A 23406-nucleotide genomic window follows, 5' to 3' on the forward strand; every position below is an offset into this window, starting at 1 on the left:
CACCAGTGGTACGCAAGATTCCTCTATTGGTACTGGTTGGGCCAGTGTGTTTAGCTGATTTTATTTCCTCTCCATCTGAACAAATCTAACAATTTAACAGAACAAATGATACACACATTTGCTTGTGTCTCACGGTCCGTATCTAAATCTTCATATTATCTCACTTGTATACTGAAAAAAAAGTATTAACTCAATAATAAGTACAGGAAAACATAAACTATCAAATACACATTTGGATTAGCATTTATAGTTTCTGACATATGTAACGTGCAATAGCCAGTGTAGCAATGTAACAGTACAAAAGTACAAATACTTCATATTTATATTTAACTTTTACTCCACTATATTTCCTCTAACTATCTTTGTTACCTGTTACTACCAAATCAAATCAGAAGAAGAGTTAGTAATTGGTCTGTATTTATATGGAGCTTTTCTACTCTTGATGAGTTGCTATCAGTTTTGACAGTCAAACGCTTCAACATGGAGTTAAGTGTCTTACTCAAGGACACATATAGACTTGCAGGGCCAGACATTGAACCCACAACCTTCCAGTTGAAAGACAACTCGCCCTACCACTGAGCCACCATGTGTCAATCCTAACGACCTAACTTTTTTTTTTTTAAATACTTTTACTTCTAAAACTTTAGTACATTTTATATCAGGAAATCACTTTTACGTAACTACAATAAATGTCATATACTTTAAGACTTTTACTTAAGTAATACTTAAGTAATACTATAAAAACAACTTCTACCAATACTCTTATGTGCTTTATACGAGACCTTTATACAGCCTCTGACAATTCTTTAATTATTAATAAATTGCACTGTTTTGCCACAATTTTAACCTATGAAGGATGTAATGGTTAAAGCAAACAACAAACTGCAGCACAGAAATAAAAAGTGCATTAAAAATCGAGACGCTCCACTTTAATGTGTTGGCTCAATATTGGCCCAGACCCTAATAACCTTGATTTATTTGTTCCAATAATTTCCACACAATAAAATGGCTGTAGTTAGAAATAGATTTTACATTTAAAGAAAAAAAACAAAAAGGAAATTCTATTAAAGTGGCACCCTGTATGAGTAGATACATCTGGGTTAAGTTATGAGGGAAAGAAGGGTCAGGTAATCACCGTCAGCTGTCAGACAGAAAGCATGACTATCTTTCAGCTGTTAAATCATAGTGATAATGTTTGGTTTCTTGGTTTCCTAAATACCATATTTACAAATCATAAAAAAAAAGACTGTGTATTAAAATGAAAGAAATGTTCATGAAAAGCAGGATCACACTCTCTGTATACACACAGACACACATCGCACGCATTTCTAACGTGAAAATGAAACGCGTGTAAAAACAAGCGCCCTGTCTGTCCTCTCTGATGTACAATGAACTCACTGATAAAAGGACTTCAAACACACACACACACACACACACACACACACACCAACAAAAGACTCCTCCCAAGAGAGCGACAGAGCAGTGAAACACTGGTTCATGCTCGGCTGTGTTTGTTTGTCTGCATATGTGATACTCTCTCAACTCTGGGAATACGTCTGCATTTCACACCAATTACAGTAATCTCTTAGCACACATATTAAAAATGGTGCAGCCATTTTCTCCTCCCCGGGGGAATGATGCCACTGCTCATCCTCGTCAGCAGAGCCTCACCCACACGGGTGTCTTAAACGCCAGAATTCATGCTTGGAGGCAACGACGAAAATGACTCCAATGTCGATGACCCTGATGAACATGCATATCTAGGTACAACCGTCACTTTAAGTTAAAAGTCTGGCTGTAGCTTAAAACAGATTCTTTGGCCAAACCTATCATTTATGTGTAAAGAAGCAAATGACAAAGTTGACCTCCTTTATGAGAAATGAGTCCAAAATAACTGATATTGTTCATATTGCATTATACGTGTATTAGAGAGCCTGGGGGGGTTGATCTGTAAGATGTAGGAACAGTGTGAAGCCTTCAACTGTACAGGTTGAATTTGTTGGGAGATCGTCAACCACGCTGAATGATTTATGGACAAATGAGTTTCACGTCATCAGAAAATGTCAAACTTTTCCACAATTCAATGTTGTGTAACAAGTGTGGGTAAAACTTGTTGATGGCCTCCGTCGTTAAAGCTGAACAAACGACAATCATAGACAGCCACATTCACCAAGACGGATGAACACATCTCCGCCACGAGCTCGGCAACAAAGTTAACTGAGATGGATTACACTCATTCCGTGTGTCCCCGTCTCTGTTCTCAGCACCTGCTGATACAATGAGCCAAACCTCACCTCACTCTCAGGTAAGTGACGGTTGTTAAGAGTCCGGAATCTTTCTTCATATTAAGGCCACAACTGGACGCTTGTGGATAAGCTGCAGCTATGTTTTACGTATTCAATTACCCTTGAAACTACGCTTTTACACTATACTTTTCTAGCGTGGCGCGGCTCGACTCTACTCTGTTTGGTACGAGGCGCGTCGTTTCCAGGACTGTAGTACCTTCTCAATGTGGGCAACGTGTTATATGAGCAAAGCAGTTGTTCTTGATGTACTGAATCATTAGAATCGGTTAAAGATAAGTTCAGTAGTTCCAGCACAGACTCCATTAGAAATGTACCACGAGTTGTCCGCGATAGAGAGTGAGCTGATTGAAAGATTTTGTTTTTAACTGATCTACAGTTCGGCATTGTTCACTTTAGAGCTGCAACTAACGATTATTTTCATAATCGATTAATCTATGGATTATTTTCTCGATTAATCGATTAATCGTTTGGTGTTCAGAATATCAGAAAACCTTAAAAATGTTGATCGGTGTTCGTCAAACCTGGACATGATGATGTTCTCAAACGTCTTGTTTTGTCCACAAACCAAAATGATTGACTTTTAATGATTTCTTTGTTTTCCAGAGCAAATAAATGAAGAAAATATTCATATTTAAGAAGCTTAAACAATCGGAAATCTTGATTTAATCATGAAAAAAGCTTCAAACCGATTATTCGATTATCAAAATAGTTGTTGATTAATTTAGTAATCGATTAATAATCTATTAATCGTTTCAGCTCTAGTTCACTTTGATTCTTTGTCGGACGTTGATGTGCTCATGACTCTCTGACCAATCAGTGGCTGACAGTCTGTTGACGTCCCATTTCAGCCTCGGCTCAGCTCGCTTTAAACCTCGTCAGAGAAGGGAATTAAAAAAGCAGCAGGCGCTATCCCAGTGAGTTGAGTTGTGCTAGAACTTTATAATGGAAAAGAGCAATAAATAACAAAAACTTCTTTTGGCAGGGGCTTGTTTTTCCTCTGTGAAATATGTTTCAGGGATATTTTCCAGAATCATTTTAATTTTCACTGCCAGGGTTCTCATCAAATCTAATTTTATCATCTTTTTATTACCAACGAGAATGGAATTTAATGACAACCGCACCACCATAACATTTTACATGATATAGTGGAGGGAAATACATGAAAATGTGTCCAGTATTGTCAGATGTTCCGATCTTCCAACCACGAATAATAACATCTTTGACAGCTTTTGTTCAGATGCTGAGGGAGGGCCAGAGCCTGCGACGGGTCCAGTAACATCATCTATTTTGGGGCCTGTTTCTACCTCATTTTGTTTGACTCGAGGTATTTAACATAACAAACCACTCCATGTTGTGTGAGCAGAGCAGCCAGTCACCGCAGCCCTCGGCTTGCTGCCCTGGCAAACATGGAGCAGGAAGGAGAAGAAGTTGTGTGTGTGCTACAGGTGATTAGGTGACACTTTCTGACTCTGGCTTTGCAAACGTTTATTACAGGGGGAAATAAAAGCCACAGTTATTTATATTTCAAGAGCTATTTCAGATATTTCATGGGCATTTATCCCCGAGCCCCTGCTCATTTTCTGATCCCAGTATTAACCTAGTCATTTGTGACTTGTGCACTTCCCAATAAATCTTTGTTGAAAAAGAAACACAGGATGTGCCGTGTCCGAGACAGGTCCAGCAGACTGCACAGATCGTAGCCGTTGAGACTGATTTGAAAGATCTTTTTCCCCCCCGTCTATTCCCAAATTGACGTGGCTCATTCACGTGGGAAGCATCAGAGACAAGTCTTGCACTGGCAAGTGTGGCTGCTCTAATCAATTAATCGTGTGCTCAAATGAGAAGCAAGATGTTCTTCTGTGATGCGGAAGCTCTGCTCGGGAATCCAATGTGGCCCTGGTGTTTGATTTAGGGGATTACAGATGTCAACAGCTGTGGCGCAGAAGAAGAAGAAGAAGAACAAAAAGAAGAAGAAGAAGAAGAAGAAGTAGAAGAAGAAGAAGACACTTATAGAATACAGGCAAGAGCAAAGAATAATTAATAAGTAAAGGATGAATGAATCTGGGAGAAAGCAGTAACAGTACTGTGCACAACATTTCTACATCAAGGTTAATTCAGAACTTCACGTTCACTTAAAATCCGAGTCAAGGAGAGCCACACTTGAAATTTTTGTGTTGCATGGTGGCAGCGACAGGAGTAAACAGAAACCTGTGTTTATTTTCTAAGCCATGAGAGTGAAGAGACAGTGGGAGAGAAGATGCGAGGGTGAGTCACACTGTAAACACTTGGTCGGGGTGATGTTATCCAGCTGCCATGAAAACTGATCCAGTGGCTGGTGAGTTCAAGCTGATTGTCATGTCACACACACACACACACAATGATCAGCGACACCCTTCCTGTAAGAACACACAGGAAACACAGCTGTGCATTTTATATGTGACATGTTTTTAAAACGCGCACAATAAGCATGAATACCTAAGCACAAACAAATGAAATGTAATGGCTTCACATGGTCATGATTTTAAAGTAAAAAATAGAAATACAATGAATTTAAAAATGTTCTCTAGAGTGAAGACAAACAGTGTGACTCTGGCGTCTACAGTTTGGTCAGGTTCTTGTCTTGGCTCCAATGAACATGTTTTTCAGGCTTGATACTGCCACTCTGAAGTCATGCTTGGTTCTGCGCTCAGATCTTAGATCAATACATTAGGATGTAATGAAGGGAAAGGAGATGCTCTCAACCCTCTGTCCTGCGACTGGATGCTCCATCTCCTCAGCAGCAAGAACTCAGACCTGTTCAAACACTGAAATTAATTGCAGTGTGTGATTGGGAAATTGTGCGTAACATCTGGTTGTGAATAACTCACTACCTTGAAAATTCAGCCACGTGTTGGTGCATATTACAACTGAACATCCCTCATCTCACACTTCCCTTAAAAGTAAGTAAGTAAAATGTATTTATATAGCAACTTTCACAGATGTGTAATCACAAAGTGCTTCGCAGGGCAATACAAGTTAAATAACAAAATTAAATAAAACTTTTAATCTTTTGTTTTCCTTCATTAAAAAATGTTAACACACTATTTTAACATACAGTAAATTGTATATAACTGGACGGATATTTTAAGGCTTAGGTGTTAAAGGGTTAACTGCTTTTTAAAAAACCGGAAACAGTGGCTATGCAGTGAAGGGAACAAGGGAGAGCGTTCCACATTCAGTGGGTCATTGGAAAGTAACATCTGACCATGCAACGCTCTAAAAGTAAATGGGTCAAGATTTTTAAATGGATTCAGTGAGACTAAAACAGGCATGACCTGTGACCTTCTGTGAGCTCCACTTAAAAGCTTTGCAGCAGAGTTCTGGAAGACCTGAATGCGGTCAAGTGCCTTCTTATTTAAACAGGTAAAAAGACTGTTCCAAGAGACCACACGTGAGGCCGAAGTGGAGAAGGGTTCCATGTAAACAGCCGTTGAACATGGGTCAGTCGGTCCTAAGTTCAAATGTGTTATTTGGAACAATTCTGGGTTTTAAGTCCTTCATTCTGATTTATTTCAGTGCAGTCCAAAGCTTGAGTGGTCAGTTTGTCCATCGTGGGCTACAAAATGGCAGCCTCTGCAGAGCCAAGCCAGCTCCCATAAAACCCATAACCCAAACAAATCAGGTGGTTTAAAACGGATTAACTGACTTTATCTTCAATTTCTGACAAATGAAAATAATTTTACTTGGACCTTTAATAATAGCACTGACGCAGTTTCCTTGCACCCAACCCCCCTCACGTCTCTGTAGCTCACAACTCAGAATCACTGCTCTAGACTAAAGTGGATTCCTATGCCAGCGGTGGTCTTTTGCTGCACAGATTAAGATGATATAGCACAGGAAATGAAAGGTTCTTTTGAGTTTTTTTACTCAAACATCTCGTCTCTTTCAATGTGATGTAAATTAGGTCGTGGGGACTTTGGTGAGAATGACTGTTTGGCTTTCTAAGCACACTGTCTGATCAACTTATCATTCATCACACAGTCACTATAACATAATACAGCAGACAAAAAGAAAATCTAATTTCCAAAATCCCAATTCTTGGAAAATACTCATCTTCTGCTCATGGAAAGAAAGCAAAAAAGCTTTTTTCCACAAATGCCAAACTATATTCATTCATTTATTTACGATTGTTTGACTGCATATCCACTTCCACTTCACACTCTGTGGATGCACAGCTGAGGACCCAGTAAAGTGCGGTGTCAAGTCTAGAAAAACTGACAGGTAGCGTGTTTCCTCCACTCTGCTAATAAACGGAAGAATGTCTGTCAATGTTTGACAACTGCTCCTCCTATTGACTTCAAACTGGCCGTGGTGTGTAACTGAGGACCCGACGAAGTGCGACACTGAGGCGAGGACTTTTGGGTGAGGAAGTGTTGGAGAAAAACTCCACGGTGAAATTTGATGACGTCTTTGACGACACCATCACCACCACTGTTGTGGTCACTGTCAATATCTCCCTCTCACCTCTCTTTCCGTCTCTCGTTTTCCGGTTTCAATGAATAAAGTTTTTATGAAATAAAACGACTTCAAGGAGTCTCAACATTATTTCTTTGAATTAAGACGGAAAAGGACTTGAATACACAATTGTAAAAGAGTTCCGTCAACGGCCTTGGCTGAAAGCAAGAAATGAAGAGAATTTAGTTAAGGTTATGAGTTTTATTTAAAAAAAAAAAAAGAAAAAAAAGACTGATCACTCCAATACAGATGTGTTTTTGATGTACTTTGTCTGCTTCAAGGTAAGAGCACGAGCTATCAAAGCTTCCCAGCTTTACATTTGAGCTTGAAACTGATGAGTGACCAAAATGTGATGAAACTGACCAGATAGCACAGAGAGAACGAGCAACATTCTCAATTTATATTCTGTCCACCCTCACTGAAGATGAAATGTATGTGCGACCTAGTATGAACAAGTGCAGGCGAGAAGTCCTAACCAGTGAATGAGCCAGCTAACCGGGCCTAATAGAGACAGATGATTCTGATTGGATAACATGTTTCAGGACAGCAACCCTTTCATTGCTGATGGGAACTTGACAGTAAACTTAACTTTAGAACATAGATGAGAGAAAATGTATTAAATGTATTGTATTAAATTAAAGACGTACATTTTTTTAATTTATATATATATATATATATATATATATCCTGGTAGTGTATGTGACCTATACAGGATGGTGTATAGGTCACATATTCAAGCTTTAAAAGAATGTGTGTTTTTTTCATCCTCTTGTGTGTTGCTGAGTCAAAGTCATGATTAATTTTATATCGATATACTGTAAAGTAGCAATAATTGTGCAGAAGTCACGAAACAGACTGTTTTTCTTTTCTTTTTGTGAATAAAAACGAGCAAAAAAGTGAACTTTGAAATGTGACATATTTCCAAATTTTACAAATTTAATCCGATTTTAAACATTGCGAGTACTTTTTGCTCAGGTGTGTTTATAAAGTTGGTGTAAATGAAAAGAAAAACCTTTCATCAGATTGCTTAGGTTGTGCTTACAGAGGCTATAAGACACTCTATAGCCTCTGTATATACTCGCACAGTAATGTGTTCTAAGGGTTAAACGCCAGTGATGTCGAAGACCCTGGATTCTCATCCCACTCCACTAAGTTCACCAGAGCTTAACACCGTCACTACCACAGTGGCCTAATTGGTCGAGTTACATGGCTACTGGTCCGACAGGGGCCCCATGTTTCATCAGGCTCTTATTTGCTCTTAAAACAGCATTAACCTTTTGGACAGGCTGGCGCTTTGATTTCTCCGCTGTTTCCAGCCTCCCCTCGACTTTCTGCGAGTGTTACGTTTCAGGGAGCTCAGCTGACTGCACCGACTAAATATAGGCACTGTGAGATTTCCCTGGAAAGAGAGACACTCGAGGGGCAGGTGGCCTTCTCATTGTGAGTGTTTGTGTTGTTCTGCGTGGAAACAAGGTACTGGACGATATGTTGGGTTTAAAACCGCAATTAAAAAATCATTCAGCATTCAGCATCAGCATCGGTAATTATCAAAATCATCACTAACTAAAATATAATTATTATTGTCCGCCATGAATTTTATAATTTAGTTTTAGTGGTTGAATGTTGTTGCTTGATTCATTTTTCTGACTTCTCATAAAAAGTTGGGGATAAAAAGGTGAATTCAGCTTGTTTGCCAAATAAATAACAATATTTTTTTTAGTTTGAAACAATTTTTTGAAAGATGTCTAAAATGTTTGTGCTTTCCTATTTTTATTACAGTTGAAATTAAAGGTTTAGTAAGCAAAGGGTTGCCGGTTGGAGCCCCTGCCGGGTCTAGGGCTGGGGTAAACTCGATCAAGGTGACAAATCCCATTGCTCATTGTTAACAAGACACTCTAAATTAACGCTAAATTATCTCGGTCCCAAGCCCGGGATAAATGGGAGGGTTGTGTCACGAAGGGCATCCGGTGTAAAAAAAAAATATGCGGATCATCCGCTGTGGCCCCCGGAGAGGGAGAAGCCGAAAGAACACGAATGAGGGTCTGCAAAAACAAACCATCCTTGTTTATCTTTGCTCATTAAAATGATTTGTGCCAAGACTCAAAAAAACATGTCAACAAATATTCATTAGATTCAAATGCTGTGAAGTTTGAGTTCACACAGTGTTGAATAATCCGATTAAATCAAGAAAGTGATTTGCTTTTGAAGACAATGAAGAAAAGTGAAGGACCCCTCAAAAAACCCTTTCAACAGTTTTTTACTGCACTGCTGCTGTATACACACAACCACTCCCTCATTCAGGTCAGCAGTACTGCTTGATAGAGCTTGGGAAAAGGGTCCAAGGAGGAGACAGAAGAAGAAAAATAAAGCTACATTTAACAGACAATATCAGGATTCCTACTTACGTTTTTTTTTTCCTGCTTTCTCTCAACCACAAGGAAAAGTCACTTCAGCACTACTTTCTATGGAACTATGATCACATAAATACTTGTTGTGTTGATAGTTACACTGGGGTTGTGGATTTCAGGATTTACTTGAGAAAACCTGCGTCGGTGTGTATGCGCGTGCTCTTATATGCTCATCGTTATGACGACCAAGGCCACAGAACATCATCTTTACATCCATTCTTCTTCTTTAAGGTAAGGTCTTATGATTAGGATTATGTTGAAGTCAGGAGTGACATAATTCATTTGTTTCATTGTGAGAATGAGGGCGCTCACAAATATACAGAGAGTACAGATTACGTCTGCCAAGTCTTACCTGTTCCTTTATTGCGGTCCACAAAGCAGTACTTCAGCTCATATTCTTTCAGAATTTCGTGGACTTCCTATAATGAGACAGAGCGAGAGAGTCGTCACAAATGTGTTCAACATATTTATTCCATTTATCAAGCAGTCCAACTTTGATTTAAAGTGTTGCCACAGCATATATTTAACAAAATAAGCAAAGTTACCAAAGTGATACTGTATGCCGAAGTGGTCCACTCTCCTGAAGAATTGTTTTTTGTCTTTTCACAGACGGGATATAATGAAGTGCGACAGAAAAAGAGCGAGCAAACACAGATGCAATAGCACTGCAAGAGATCGCTCTTCCTCCCCGCTGTCTGACTGCATTATGAACTCCTCACTGCTCACCACTAACTCCGTTAGCCGCCGATGGATTTCCACCGTTACGTCGGCACTCAAGTCTCACCTGCACGGAAGTCAACTACGGCACAAACAGGCATCAAGGGGATTTTTATTTTCTTAGATATGCTTCTGTGATACGAGGGACCTTGTAGGAGCCAGTCACTGTCAAACCTGTCCAAGAACACAACGGCTCCAGATTGAACGAGAAAACAGCGTAGGTGGAAGGACTGAAGAGTGAGCGCGCACAAAAAAAGAAAGCGAAAAAGAGAAAAATACACCCACAGTGCAAAAACAACCTGTGAGTCTCAGTCGAAACTCTCTGTGACAGTGGAAAGATCACTTCGGCAGAGAGCAATTATTGCTAAGTGCCGCCAGAGACTCAGTGGAACGGCAAGTGTACAGTTCATGATGTACATTTGGAGGGGACTCTTTTTATCCTCCGACGCAAACAATGAATTCACCGCGATCAGAGTGTGCGGCTGCGAGATTCTCCCGTTACTTATTAACACCATGTCTGATCCAACGAACCACAGACAGTGGTCACTGGATCCTATATAGAGTATATACTGCATGCTACACTATGCACAGACTGTAAAAATGGAAATGAAAAATCAGCAAAAGCCAATTAGCCGAGTCATGTTTGGGCTGTTTATTTTCTTCTTCTTAGTAGAACGATATCTGAGACACAGTTGGAGAACTTTGTCTTTGAAATGACTCGTTTCACAGCTTCACACGTTCATAATTGGACACAAAAACGTGGCGTCGTCCCATCCCTAAGAAGTAGACATTCACTTGCACTCGCCACTTTATTAGGTACAGAGAACATTTCATAAAGTGTCAGGAGCGGCCCATCTGCCTTAAGGTTCAGAGATCGACTTCTGCAAACCTTGATGATTTGAGTTAGTGTTGGCTTTGTATCATCTCAAACCTGTCTGCTCATTCTTCTCTGCCCTTTTGGCCCAGAGAACTGACACCCACTGTAAACCCTCTCAGACGGTTGTGCATGGAAAATCCCTGCAGATCAGCAGTTTGAGAAAAATACTCAGCCCAGTACGCGTGGCACCAACAACCGCGCCACAGTCTATGTCACAGAAATCACCGCTCTTCCCCATTGTGATGCTCCGTCACAACTTGATCGGGTGTTTTTGATCATGATCATGCCTATATGCGTAAATGCTGTAAGCTGCTGTAATGTGACTGGCTGATTAGATGTTTGTGTTGAACAGGTGCACCCTGATAAAGTGGCTGGGTTACAAACAAAAGATGTGCTGTTCGAACCATTCTGTTCTTTTTAAAACGGGACAAAACACACACTCATTTGAGTGTCACGCAATGTGTCATCACAATTTCGCTCCATTGTTCACCACAACAATCGCCACAGCCCCGCCAGTTCACTCCGTAGAGTTTTAGATGTCGACTTTATTGCTTTACTTTTGGCTTATAACTTACTTTACACATTCCATTACAATACAGTTTCTCATTCCAGCAGCTGCCTCGGGGTCTTTATGCATTTTTTTTTACCTAGTGTAGACCATAATATTATCTTGTCCAATATCTCAGAGAAAAAGACAAACTGTCACAGCCCCCGGAAAAACCCAGGTGTTAGTCAGGAATCGCTCATAACCAGCCTGACATGGATCATTTGCATGATGGGGGAGAAAAGTTAACAAGCTTTCCTGCAACTGTATTCAGATATTAGAAAACAAACAGTGAATGTAGGAGCAAATAAACTTGTTGGAAAAGTCGTTATCGAGTGCGATCTATTCAGTGATGACAACAAAGACATCATCTTTGCTTCTTTTTTTTAACCCTTTAACACCTAACCCTCAAAATGTCCCTCTCGACGTTTTTTTTTTTTTTTCCTTATTTTAACCATAAAAGCACCAGAATGTAAGTGTTTTTCTACATTTTTCCAGAATAACTTGAAATATCTGGCAGTTATTGACAAAGTTTTTACATTATTATTGACACTATTTTACTGCAGGTTAAAATAGTGCATATACTATTTAATATGAAGGAAAAAAACAAAAAGGTTTACTTTGAAAAACACTGCAGTTGTACATGAACAACAGATTTTGCGTGTTAAATATGGAATTGGAACAGTATAAAACATGACCTGTGGGCCACTGACTGTCTCGTCTGGTCAGTCAGGGGCCAGTCAAGTAAAAAAAAAAGCCTAACTTTTTTGGGAAAGCAACAGTTGCGGTGGACGTTAGGAGCTCAAAATGACATATCAATATGCCGTATTAATTCCTTTTTTTATATGTACCCTTGCCTCGTGTGAGCTGGTCCACTGTGTTTGTTTTGTGCTTTACAAATAAAGTTGGATTGGATCATTTCAAAATATAAGTGCTTGTTTTAATATGCAACAATGATTTACAAATTTATGATGCAAAATGAATCTATTAATTTAAAAATAAAAACATATAGAAATAACTCGTTACAACTTGATATTGTTTGGAGGCCCACATGAAATCGATTGGAGGGCCACATGTGGCCCCCGGGCCGCCAGTTTGAGACCCCTGGTATAAAACATATTTGAGTCTTAATGTCTCAATATCCAAAAACAGGCCCAAAAATGTGAACTGTGTACAGGTGTCCTTCCCACTCTCTCCTCTCTGGTGACAAAGACGCTGATTGGTTGGCTTTCTGAAACAGTAAAATTACCGTAAAAAACAAGTTTTTTTGACGTGCACCTTGTCAGCTGTCAGAAACCGTTGGAATGTTTCTGACAGCACAAACCGCAGCGTAACTACGGCGATGCAAATTGCGCTCGTGCCAACGCGCCGTCTGCGATACACTCGGTGTTAAAGGGTTAACTGCATCACCAAACCAGAAACACGTGGACACATGAAAACCATTATTTCTATTATCAAAAATGCTGCTTCAACATTTGAGGTATTCTACTACATAAACACGTTTTTGTTTTTTTTTCCTCTCTCTTTCACTGGGCCTCAAACCACTCTCCGGCCCACTCACAGACATGTTCTCCATCAGTGAGAGCCACACGACGCAGCCCACACAGGAGGTCAACGTGCTCACCCTTTAAAACAAGTGCAGAGCGAGCCATAGTGGCTGAGATAGACATGGAGAGAAAGAGGAGGAAAAAAAAAAAGGAGAACACATTAGTTTGGGATCTGAGCTACATATTCATCTATTCATGAGTCATCTGTCCTGCTACAGAAAGGGATGACAAGTATGACTAGATGCGGAGGGGTGTTTTTGTACTGAGACAATACACAGTATACTGCATGACGGATTCAAAAGAAATATAAAATCCACTGAGATATTAATGAGAACGGACAAAAAAAAAAAAAGTGAAATCCTTATTTAAAACAAATGTGATTGAAGAGGTAAAATAACGCAAACCAGTGCCTCTGCCGATTTAACCCCTTTTTAACACAGACGACACGTTTGCGCAAGCGCACTTTGCATCACCGCAATTACACAACGCTCTGTGCTATCGGAAAAATACCAACTGTTTCTGAAAGCGGAGAAGTTGCACGTCAAACTCAACACGTGGTTATTACGGTAATTCCGCTCGCACTTTTGCAGGAAGCCGGCGAATCAGCGTCTTTGTCACCAAAGATGAAAAAGTTGGAAAAGAGTTGTTCATGTACAACTACAGTGTTTTGTCTAAATAAAACCTTTGGTAACTTTAAGATACACATATTCACCATTAACTAGATGCTTACTAACATGCATAGCATACTAGCCCTTTATTAGGAATTATTAAGCACGTATTAACACCTTATTCTACCTCTATTACGATGTTAATTAGGATCTTTCCTGCAATTAACTCCTAATTATCACTTATTGACTGTAAATTAATGCATTGTCGCAATAGAGGTAGAATAAGGTTATGTAGAATAAGGTGTCAATACATGCTTAATAATTACTAACAAAGGGCTAGTGTGCTACTTGCATGCATGTACCTTAATATAAAGTGTTACCAAAAATTTTTTCTTCATTTTAAATTGTTAATACACTATTTTAATATGCAGTAAATTGTAAATAACTGCCAGATATTGAAAGTTATTCACACAGTTCTCTCACTAGATTATTCTGTGAAATATTCCCACTACACTATCTCTTTGCTATGTAATTAAGACTGTTGTAAAAGCTAAGTGATGCTTAATCATGTTTCAGCAGCCACTGGCCTCCCTAAAGAGACAGAAAGGCAAATTGTTTGTGTTAACAAAACATCCGTCTTCTTGTACTCAGCACACGAACGGCTGCCAATTTGTTCTTATTTTACAGGCGTCACTGATTGCAGAGCTCAAATACTACTACTATAACTATTACTATATATGATATAGCTACTCATTACTGCGAACGTCGATATTATCCTCATCGCTCGTTTCTGAGTGTCACATGACGAGCAAGAACCAATCCCAGATGGCGTTGGGTCAAGAGGAATGACGTCACACCCTGGACGAGAATGATGAAGATGAGAGTGATGATGCTCATTGTTATTAACCCTTGGAACACAGAGCATTTCAGCTGCTTTTTTCCCATTACTATGTTTAAACATATAGTATATACAGAGGGTATAGGAATGTGCAATATAGAGTGTCTTCTCCCCTTTATTTATAAACACACCAGAGCAAAAAGTACTCAAAATGTTTAAAATTGGGTTGAATTTGTGAAATTTGGAAATACGACACGGTTCAAAGTTCACTTTCGCTCGTTTTTATGAACAAAAAGAAAAGAAAAACAGTCTATTTTGTGACTCTGCACAATTATTTGCTACTTTATACCACGATACAGTATAAAATGAATGATGACTTACACTCAACAACATATGAGAAGACGAATATGTGACACATATATAAACACACCCCCCCAGGATGTCTATATAAGGAGTTGTGTATTATTCCCACTGCAATTTACCATGGATGCACCTGCGGCACACATCTGTGAGCACTAAGGGTTAATGTTATTAATTTTTTTGTTTTTAATGCTCTTGGTCTCCATCTTCTTCTCTTTCCTCTCTTTGTAAATCTGATGTTTTGCTTATTTTTTGCAATTAAAGGTTAAAGGCTATATATCATAGCTTGTAAAAAATAGGAACAACACTACTCTGTTTTAAAGAAAGCCATCTTGTAAAATGCTTTCAGAGACAGCTTCAAACACATGACCTTCACTGAATATACAACGTGCTTTAGTGTTGTTTAAAAGGACATCCTGGATCTTCCAAGGACAATATATTCACATAAACAAGGGATTATTTAGCTGTTAAGTGTTTAGATTATTATTATTATTATTATTATTATTATTATAATAATAATAACTTCTGTACAATGACAAGTCTCTTCAGCAACTGTTCTTTTAATCCTGCAAATGACCTTCTATGTGGTACAGGTTTTCTTTAGACCCTTACACTCTGACAGCAAACGGCTTCCTTTTTTTATTAAATTACTCAAAATCCTTTTACAGGGAATAATAGGTAACATAGAAGGAAATGTACATAGATGTAAGGTGGAAAGGCAAGTGAATATTTTCTCTCTCTCCAGATAAAAAGAGAGTGTTGTGTATTTACCCTGACACTTGTTCATGCATAACCCCACACACACACACACACACACACACACACACACACACACACACACACACACACACACACACACACACACACACACACACACACAGAACCACTGAAAGGAAAAGTATAATAGTGTTCTATCGTTTGGACTTGTGTGCCTGAATGCATGTGTGCACACGTTTATGTGCATGTGGCCACTTCACGGTGTAGAAGTGTAGAAGTGGGGGGGGATTCTCTTTGACACTCTGCATGGCCTCCTTACTGGCAGCAACTGTGTCCTTGACCTACTGATAGAGTGATATATGCTAGAACAAGAGAGGGAGGGAGGGAGGGAGAAAAGAAAGGATAACACTGACATCTGCCAGAAAAACAGACCGCACTGCCCACACTCCACACTGCAATGCTTTGAAATCATCATATAATTACACTAACCACATATATTATCCAGGAGTGGATGAAAATACCATTTTGGTGATATATCGTCGTCCTTCCTCATCCAATAAGATAGTCCATACGACAGGGAAAATATCGACATTTTAATTCATAACTTAAGGCGCTCTAATGTAAACAGTCCCTCATGTCTCCTCGTGGTGGCGCTGCTCCCTGAATGAGAAAAAAAGTTACCTGGCCGGAGAAGATGGAGTTTACAGCGGGATAATAGTGGAGAAAGCTACGTTAAGAGATGTTAACCCTTTACAGGGCTCTCAATAAAATACTTGGAAATTAAACATTTCAACCCTAGAGTGTTATTGGAGAATAGAACATGTAGAAAATCAAGTTCCCTGGTTATCTGTGATAAAAAAAAAAATTTCAAAATCCAAAAGGTGCATATACATTAAATGTAAGCCTCTTTTATCCAAAGCGACTTACAAAATAGGAATAAGCTAAGGTACATAGAAGCAGTCTTGAAAAGAACTCCACTAGATAGGAACAGTGGATCCAAGTGCAGAAGGAGATAGTATAAGAATATACAAGAAAAACATAAATAAAGTGAAAGGAACATTATACTGAAGAACATTTGAGAACAGTGTTTCCCAATCCTGGTCCTCAGAGACTCCTGTCCTGCATTCTTTTAGATGTTTCCCTGCTCCAACACACCTGAGTGATTTCATCTACTTGAGATATTCTATGACTCCATGACCGTACTTTTTGCCTTCCCAGAACTGCACTGACATTCGAGCACTGTAGGCCTCCACTGATGGCTCGTATTTCACGATGACACTTTTCTGTGACGTAGATGGATCTGGATCGTGGCTGATTGGGAATCCACGTGTTTCTAAGATCTCACGGTAACAAGACAGTAACACGGTTTGGGATGTCTGCGGAAGTTACTATAGTTCTTTGCCCGGTAAAGGGCCCCATCCATGTTCAATACATAGACTTTATGCACTTATGGTTCTCGATGTTGTGAATAAATAGAGAAATCCTGCACTTTTAACTTTTCCCAGATGTTTTGTTTTTTGCTTCATTTGCACAGATAGCATGATGTACTGTATCTTGCAATATACTGATTATCAAAGAATCGTTGTTGGACCATGTATCGTATCGTCTGTGATTCCCACCCCTATCATTACCACTCATATTTATTACATTTAGAAAGCTGCAACTTTCATACCAGTGAGGCTTTTGAGCCATGTAACCTACTGCAGTGTTTTAACAAAGTTTCACAATATATGATATATATTAATATGATAATGATACATACAAACAGAACATCTACCGGTGTCAAGAAATCAACACCTCATTATCATTGCCATGCACCCATTTCCAAGTTGAAACCCTTATTTCACTCATATACAACATAAACGCATCAATCCGTGGAACTTTTTGTTTACTCTTGCTTACAAACAAACGTCTATTAACAGCTGCAATTCATTTAGCAGGACAGGTGGCTTTAACTATACATAGCGATACCGATCATTGGTGTATCAAATGCCTGCCAGGGACGCTTCTTAGAAAACACACACACACACACACACAGACACACACACACACACACGCACATATTATTGTAAACAGACAAGCATGAATAAACACAAGAGTCTATTTCCTTTCACTTCTCTTTCACAGCCTGTTCAAGGCAGGAGCGTAGTATCTTCACTCCATCTGGACATTTTATTTTCAAACGCACATGGTGTTGTTATTTCACCTTGACGGCAGCAGCAGCAGAACGATTTTGAATAGATATCTAACTGCGATTATTTTTGACAGGAACCGCGATGGCGATATGATTGATACGATATGCGATATCAGAGAGAAGGGTAACAATTTTTACATTTTTCATTATTTTCATGTTTATTCGAAAAACACATTGAAAATATATTGAGTTTTGCAGTAGGTGTTGTTCGAAACTAGCTACGTCTTCATAAAAGACAGCAGGAATGGTGGGTTACATGCCAACGCTGCAACACATCATGTCTTAGAATCAATTCACACACTGAGATGATGACAGTCTTCATTCATACATCATTTAATGGAGAAATGTTACGTTTTACACCTTTCTATGTAGGACAGCCTGCAAAATCCTCACCAAGTCATTCATTAGAGTAAATTAAAAGAAGATTCTTTGTGTCGGTATGCATGTACATGTGTATATATGTTTTTTAGACGTTTTCATTTTTCTTATTTATTATGTCTGTTTTTTTGTTTCTTGTTCTCAAAAAAATATAAACTCAATAAACACATTGTTCAAAAAAAAAAATAATAATAACTTAAATGAAGATAAAGTACTGGCTTTGAATGTCATGTGGAAATATATGGAGTTAATGCTCTCCTGATTGCAAACTAAATTATTTAACCTGAGTGCTAAACACGGCTGAAAGCCTTCTGTCTAAGACCATCTATTCTAAATTTGCTACAGCACTTTATTGACAGGTTGGATGTGCACAGAAAAGCATCAGCAATAGGAGCAGAAAAAATCACAGCAGTGCAACCGTAGTAATCTGTTCTTTCACACCAACCAGTGTCAGTGAAAGCACCATGCATCTTACACACACACACACACACACACACACCATCAGGCTATCAGGATATGGGCATGTTAATGTCCTCTGTGCATGACTTACGTCAAAACAATCAAAAGCTTCATGTTTCTGGAACTCAAACTCAAACAAAAAATGTCTGATTTGTGAAAATTGTGATGCAACACAATAATAATTTCCTCCTCTAATCCAAACCAGCCAAGGCAGATGGCTGCTCACTGTGAGTCAGGTTGTGTTGAGGTCAAAAAGCATCACACTGAGTTTTAATCTGCGATGCAACTAAATGGACACCGAGGATGTAAAACTGTAGTAAACAAGCTCCAGCAAAAAGCCCCGATCTACAGATCTGTCTCACACCAGGACAGGGGGGAGTCGGGGGCGTCAGCTGGTTTCGAGGGTCACCGCTTCATCGTGCACATGAGCGTCACAGTGGGAGATGGAGCCAATCCCAGCTGACATAGCCCAAAAGGCTGGGTACACTCTGGACAGGGTCACCAGTCCGCCGCAGAACCAACATACAGAGAGTCCAATTATCCTTATCCCTCAATCTGAAACACACACTCTCCCTTACAGGAAGGCCAATGGTAGTGATGTCCAAAGTCTTATCCTACTGTGCGCACAATGCCACTTCCTGTACACCATCATTAAAGACCTCAGCAAGTGCGCTGGTCAATTTTATTATTTTACCAATAAAGTCACGGCTAAACTACACAAAACAGTATTAACCTGTTGATTAGTAATGAACAGTAGTCAGTCTGACAGGTGCATCATTACAAAACCCGTGAGAGAAAACCGCAACAAACACATTTGCATAACTCTGAGGTGAATCACACACACACACACACACACACACACACACAGGCAAATAAATGACGAAGGTGATGAAGGCTGCCCACTGTCAGGAAGGGGCAGCCGTCATGAACATCTGCTAGTGACACGCGCGCACATCACAGCATGTAAAGTGAGATGGAGGAGGCGGGTGGAGAGAGAAAGGCTCTGGCAACCCTGCATTCATGTTTACCTGTACATATGCAAACCCATCTGCACACTCACACACGGCCAAGTGTAGAAGAAGAAAAAACACAGTCACACACAAGTTTGATCTGTTTCTATGAAACTGAATAATTCAAGCACTGAGCAGGAGTCCTCGGAGGACGATCTCGTCCTCACGCACTCTAAACATTTACACTACGTGCTTGGATTCATTTAAACATTTTCATCTTTTTTTTCCAGTATTTGTCATTTCTGAAATTCCAAATGGAGTCTGGTGTGAACAGTTGGGTCAAAATCCTTGCATTTGCAATGTTTTGGGATCTAACTCTGTGTCACTTTATCACTGACAGTTCAAAATCAGAACTCTGAACTTTTTGAATTTCACATAATTTAGGGATCTTATGGTCATTTAAATGTTGTCGTTTGAGCCTAAAACAAAAAGTGATCGAGTTTTATTTATTTATGATTTATGTCAAGGGCCATAGCCTTATTTCATTGTTTCATTTTATTTATTTATGGTGATTCAAACGGATTTAGACCCAAAAGAAGTGTATTTTGAATGAATGAAATGCATCCAACAGCATATTTGTCAATCCGACTCATGTTATATGGCATAAAATGGCACTGATATTTAAGCGGGGTCGGCATAAACATCAGAGAAATAGAAAAATGACTCTGCCTGTTCCACAAACCACCTCTCAAACCCTCTCTCTCTCAAACCCTCTCTCTCTGCTCTTTCCTTTACGTTGTACTTTTGCCAGTCCTTCATTTCCTCTCCTCTCACCCAGCTCCTCTGTTTTCTCTTCCGTGCTCTCCCCTGTTTCTCTCTCTCTCTCTCTCTGAGAAACGAGGACTGTCAACAGAGCCGTATATCTGACAAAGTGCACCACACACACACACACACACAGGTTTGCACAGCTATCCTTTTAAGGACTCCCTCTGACTTCCATTCATTTGGACAGAACTAAACAAAGCCTCGTCCCTACACTGAACCATAACCACAAGTCAAATCTCAGCCCTAACTGGACCAGTTCCTCAAAAGTGTGCCTCTGCCTCATTAGGACCAAGATTTTGGTCTCCAAGACACACAGACACACACAAACACACTCAGTCTATTTAGAGTCCATCAGACAGGTTCAATAACAGTTTAAGTTCTTTCAACACTCCGATTGAAGTCCATCTGTGTTGTGTGTAAAGGTCTCCTGGGCGAGGGTTCATATCAGAGCGAAAAACCCTGTGAGGTCAAAAAAGAAACGGCCTGCAGAGCTCAAAGACATGATTGTGTCCCGCCACAACAACAAACAAAACAAAACCCTTATAGACTTTTCAAAGGATTTTCACACATTCATGTCAGTGGGATATTTCAGATTTCCCTCCCCGCTTGATTCCGTTTGCAAAGATTCCTAACGAACCGAAAAACTGCCACTTTGTGCTGTTGTGTTATGGATGGATGATGGCGTCGCGGAACTATAAATCATTTAAATGATTTTTTTTTATCAGTATCATAACACTCTGAATGTACTGTGAGGCAGTTAGGAGGATCATGATTCACCGTGTACATTTGTATATAGAGAGTGCTATAAGTATAAAAACTGACGGAAATAAATCTTTAACAGAATGAATATGTTTCCAGACTCCTGTGCTGGAGGAAGCAACAATGGCTGTTGGGTTTGAGCTCTTTAGGCACAAAAGAGAAGTTTTATCAGATGCTATGAATAATGGCACTGATTACAGTTAAAACCCTTTAACACCGACACAAGCACACTTTGCATTACTGTAGTTACTTGACGTGTTGTGCTATCGGACAAATTCCAGCGGTTTCTGGAAGCCGAGTTGCACGTCAAAGCCAACGTGTGGTTATTACGGTAATTTCCCTCGCGCCGTTGCAGGAAGCCGAAGAATCGTATTTGTCTCCAGAGAGGAGAGAGTGGGAAGAACACCTGTACATAGTTGTTGCATATTTAGACAAAAACTCAATGTTGTTTTTCTTCATTTTAAATTGTTAAAACAGCATTTTAACATGCAGTAAACTGTAAATAACTGCCAGATATGAGTTATTCTGGAAAATGGGCAAAAGCAGTTAGTGACAGGACATTCTCTGGTCCTTTTATGGTTAAAATAAGCCAAATAAAAGCCCAGAGCCAGATTTTCAGTGGATTTTCATCCAACTTAAAATTAAAAATACAAATCTCTACATCTGTGAAGCTTTATTCTGCAAGAAGAAGAAGAAGCTTTGAAATCCTCTTTAAAACGATATTATCTTCCTATACACACACACACAGGAAACAGGGGCAGACGACCAGCACTTACACCAGAGAGCGTGTAACCATATAACACAGCGTTATTGTGTTATTGAATTCTCTGAGAGTGCAGGGTGGTTTTAAACGTTAACGCCTCATCTCTGTCTGCAAAGCTGCAAGATTGCGGGGTTTATTATCCTACAGTGTGATATGAAGTCACTTTAACAGCATCACTCCAGTCTATACAGTGACTCCTTTAGATGGACACAGACATTGTCTCTAAACTCATCACGCTCGATTGGACACGTGAATAATGTGGAAAAACACGGAGAGAAATTCCACTTGTGTTGCTTCACGCTATCCAACTTACTTGTCCTCGCTCTCTCTCTCTGTTTCATCTCTCACACACACTCTCTTCTTCTCTTCCACATTCCCTCGCTCCTCCCCCTAAACTAAACACACTAATACCAGATGGAGAGCTTCTTCTCCTCCTCCTCCTCCTCCTTCTTCTTCTCCTTTGACAGCCCGTCTCTTTCTAAGAACGCTTAGTGCATCAGCTCTGAGACGCTGCCTCGTGAAGAGTTGCATGCTGACACCAGTGTCAGTGGGAGAAATCTAAAAAGGTCACGGGGTCATGAAACAGCGGAGTCACTCGCTTTCGCCTCTGACAAGAAACATGCTCTTGAATTTTTCCTGCCCGTACAACACACAAACAAAGAAGCCTCCAGTGAAGGAATCTGATTATTATGTTACCGTTCATTCGTTGCTACAAGAATTCATAGACAGAACTTTGGTAAATGAGCGGATTTTGTTGATTATTTTGGCAGGAAACGAAAATGTGGATGAATTATAAGTCTACGTATTTTTTGATGCACATTTCCAGGCATCTATGAATCCACAGTGGGTTTTATCCTCCTGATAGGAATGACTCACAAAAGCATTGAAACGTTTCTGATGTTTTTCTTCATGGTGACGATGGAAGAACAGTCACAGTTGATCTAATTGGAAACAAGTGAATCTACAGACTCAGTCAGAGAGTGACTGTTTCAGAGGGAAGAACAACATGAGCAGCAGGTCACCGGGTTTAAATGTTTGGTGCTGTGGAGTGCGAGCATCAGGTGACTTACTTGTCATTTATATTCCGAGATGAATTGAAATTGAAATGATGAAGCACGTTATATGAAGAACATGAGCACGAGGGCGTGTGAAACACTTTGGAAACTAAGTTCAAAGTCACAGATTAAAGGGTGCAACAAAGTGCGACAGTCGCCGCAAACTAACACCACACGCGCGTCATGTGCGCGAAACCTTCAAACCAACGAACACAAAACACTTTTCTTTCACTTTCCCCTCTTTTCCCTGTAGCTTTCCTGCCCCGTACCTGGTTCGTGGTGTCCGGCGGCAGGTTCTTGATGAGGATTTTCCTCCTGTTGCTCAGCTCCTGCCGAGTTTTGGCCAAACGCTTCTCGATCTCCTCCGGCTCCAAGTCCGGCAGCTCGCGGAGGCAGACGCCCGGCTCAGGAGGCTGCACCGTAGCCGCCGCCGCCGCCACTACCGCCGCCGCCTCCTCCTCCTCCTCCGGCTGCCGGCTCCCCGGACTGTCCATCTCCGGGGAAAGTGCGCTCTCCTCCCGCACTAAAGAAGAGTGGACGCTCGGCGGCTGGATGGATGACGCTGCCGCCATCTTGGGTGTCTGAGGGAAAAGTGTGAGGAGAGAGA

The 23406-nt window shown here is 40.1% G+C and overlaps 1 protein-coding gene across 1 annotated transcript in view; it reads right to left on the bottom strand.

Annotated features, from left to right (window-relative positions):
* raver2 (ribonucleoprotein, PTB-binding 2) overlaps window positions 1-23406 on the bottom strand; it is a 74342-nt gene extending 50936 nt beyond the window's left edge. Inside the window, exons 1-2 of the mRNA XM_058638894.1 lie at window positions 23069-23406; window positions 9561-9627 (exon numbers count right to left, since the gene is read on the bottom strand). Of these exons, the coding sequence (XP_058494877.1) occupies window positions 9561-9627; window positions 23069-23371 (370 nt within the window). The 5' untranslated portion in view covers window positions 23372-23406. The remainder of the gene's footprint in view (window positions 1-9560; window positions 9628-23068) is intronic.

Source organism: Solea solea, chromosome 9 (assembly GCF_958295425.1).
Source record: "Solea solea chromosome 9, fSolSol10.1, whole genome shotgun sequence".
NCBI lineage: Eukaryota > Metazoa > Chordata > Actinopteri > Pleuronectiformes > Soleidae > Solea > Solea solea.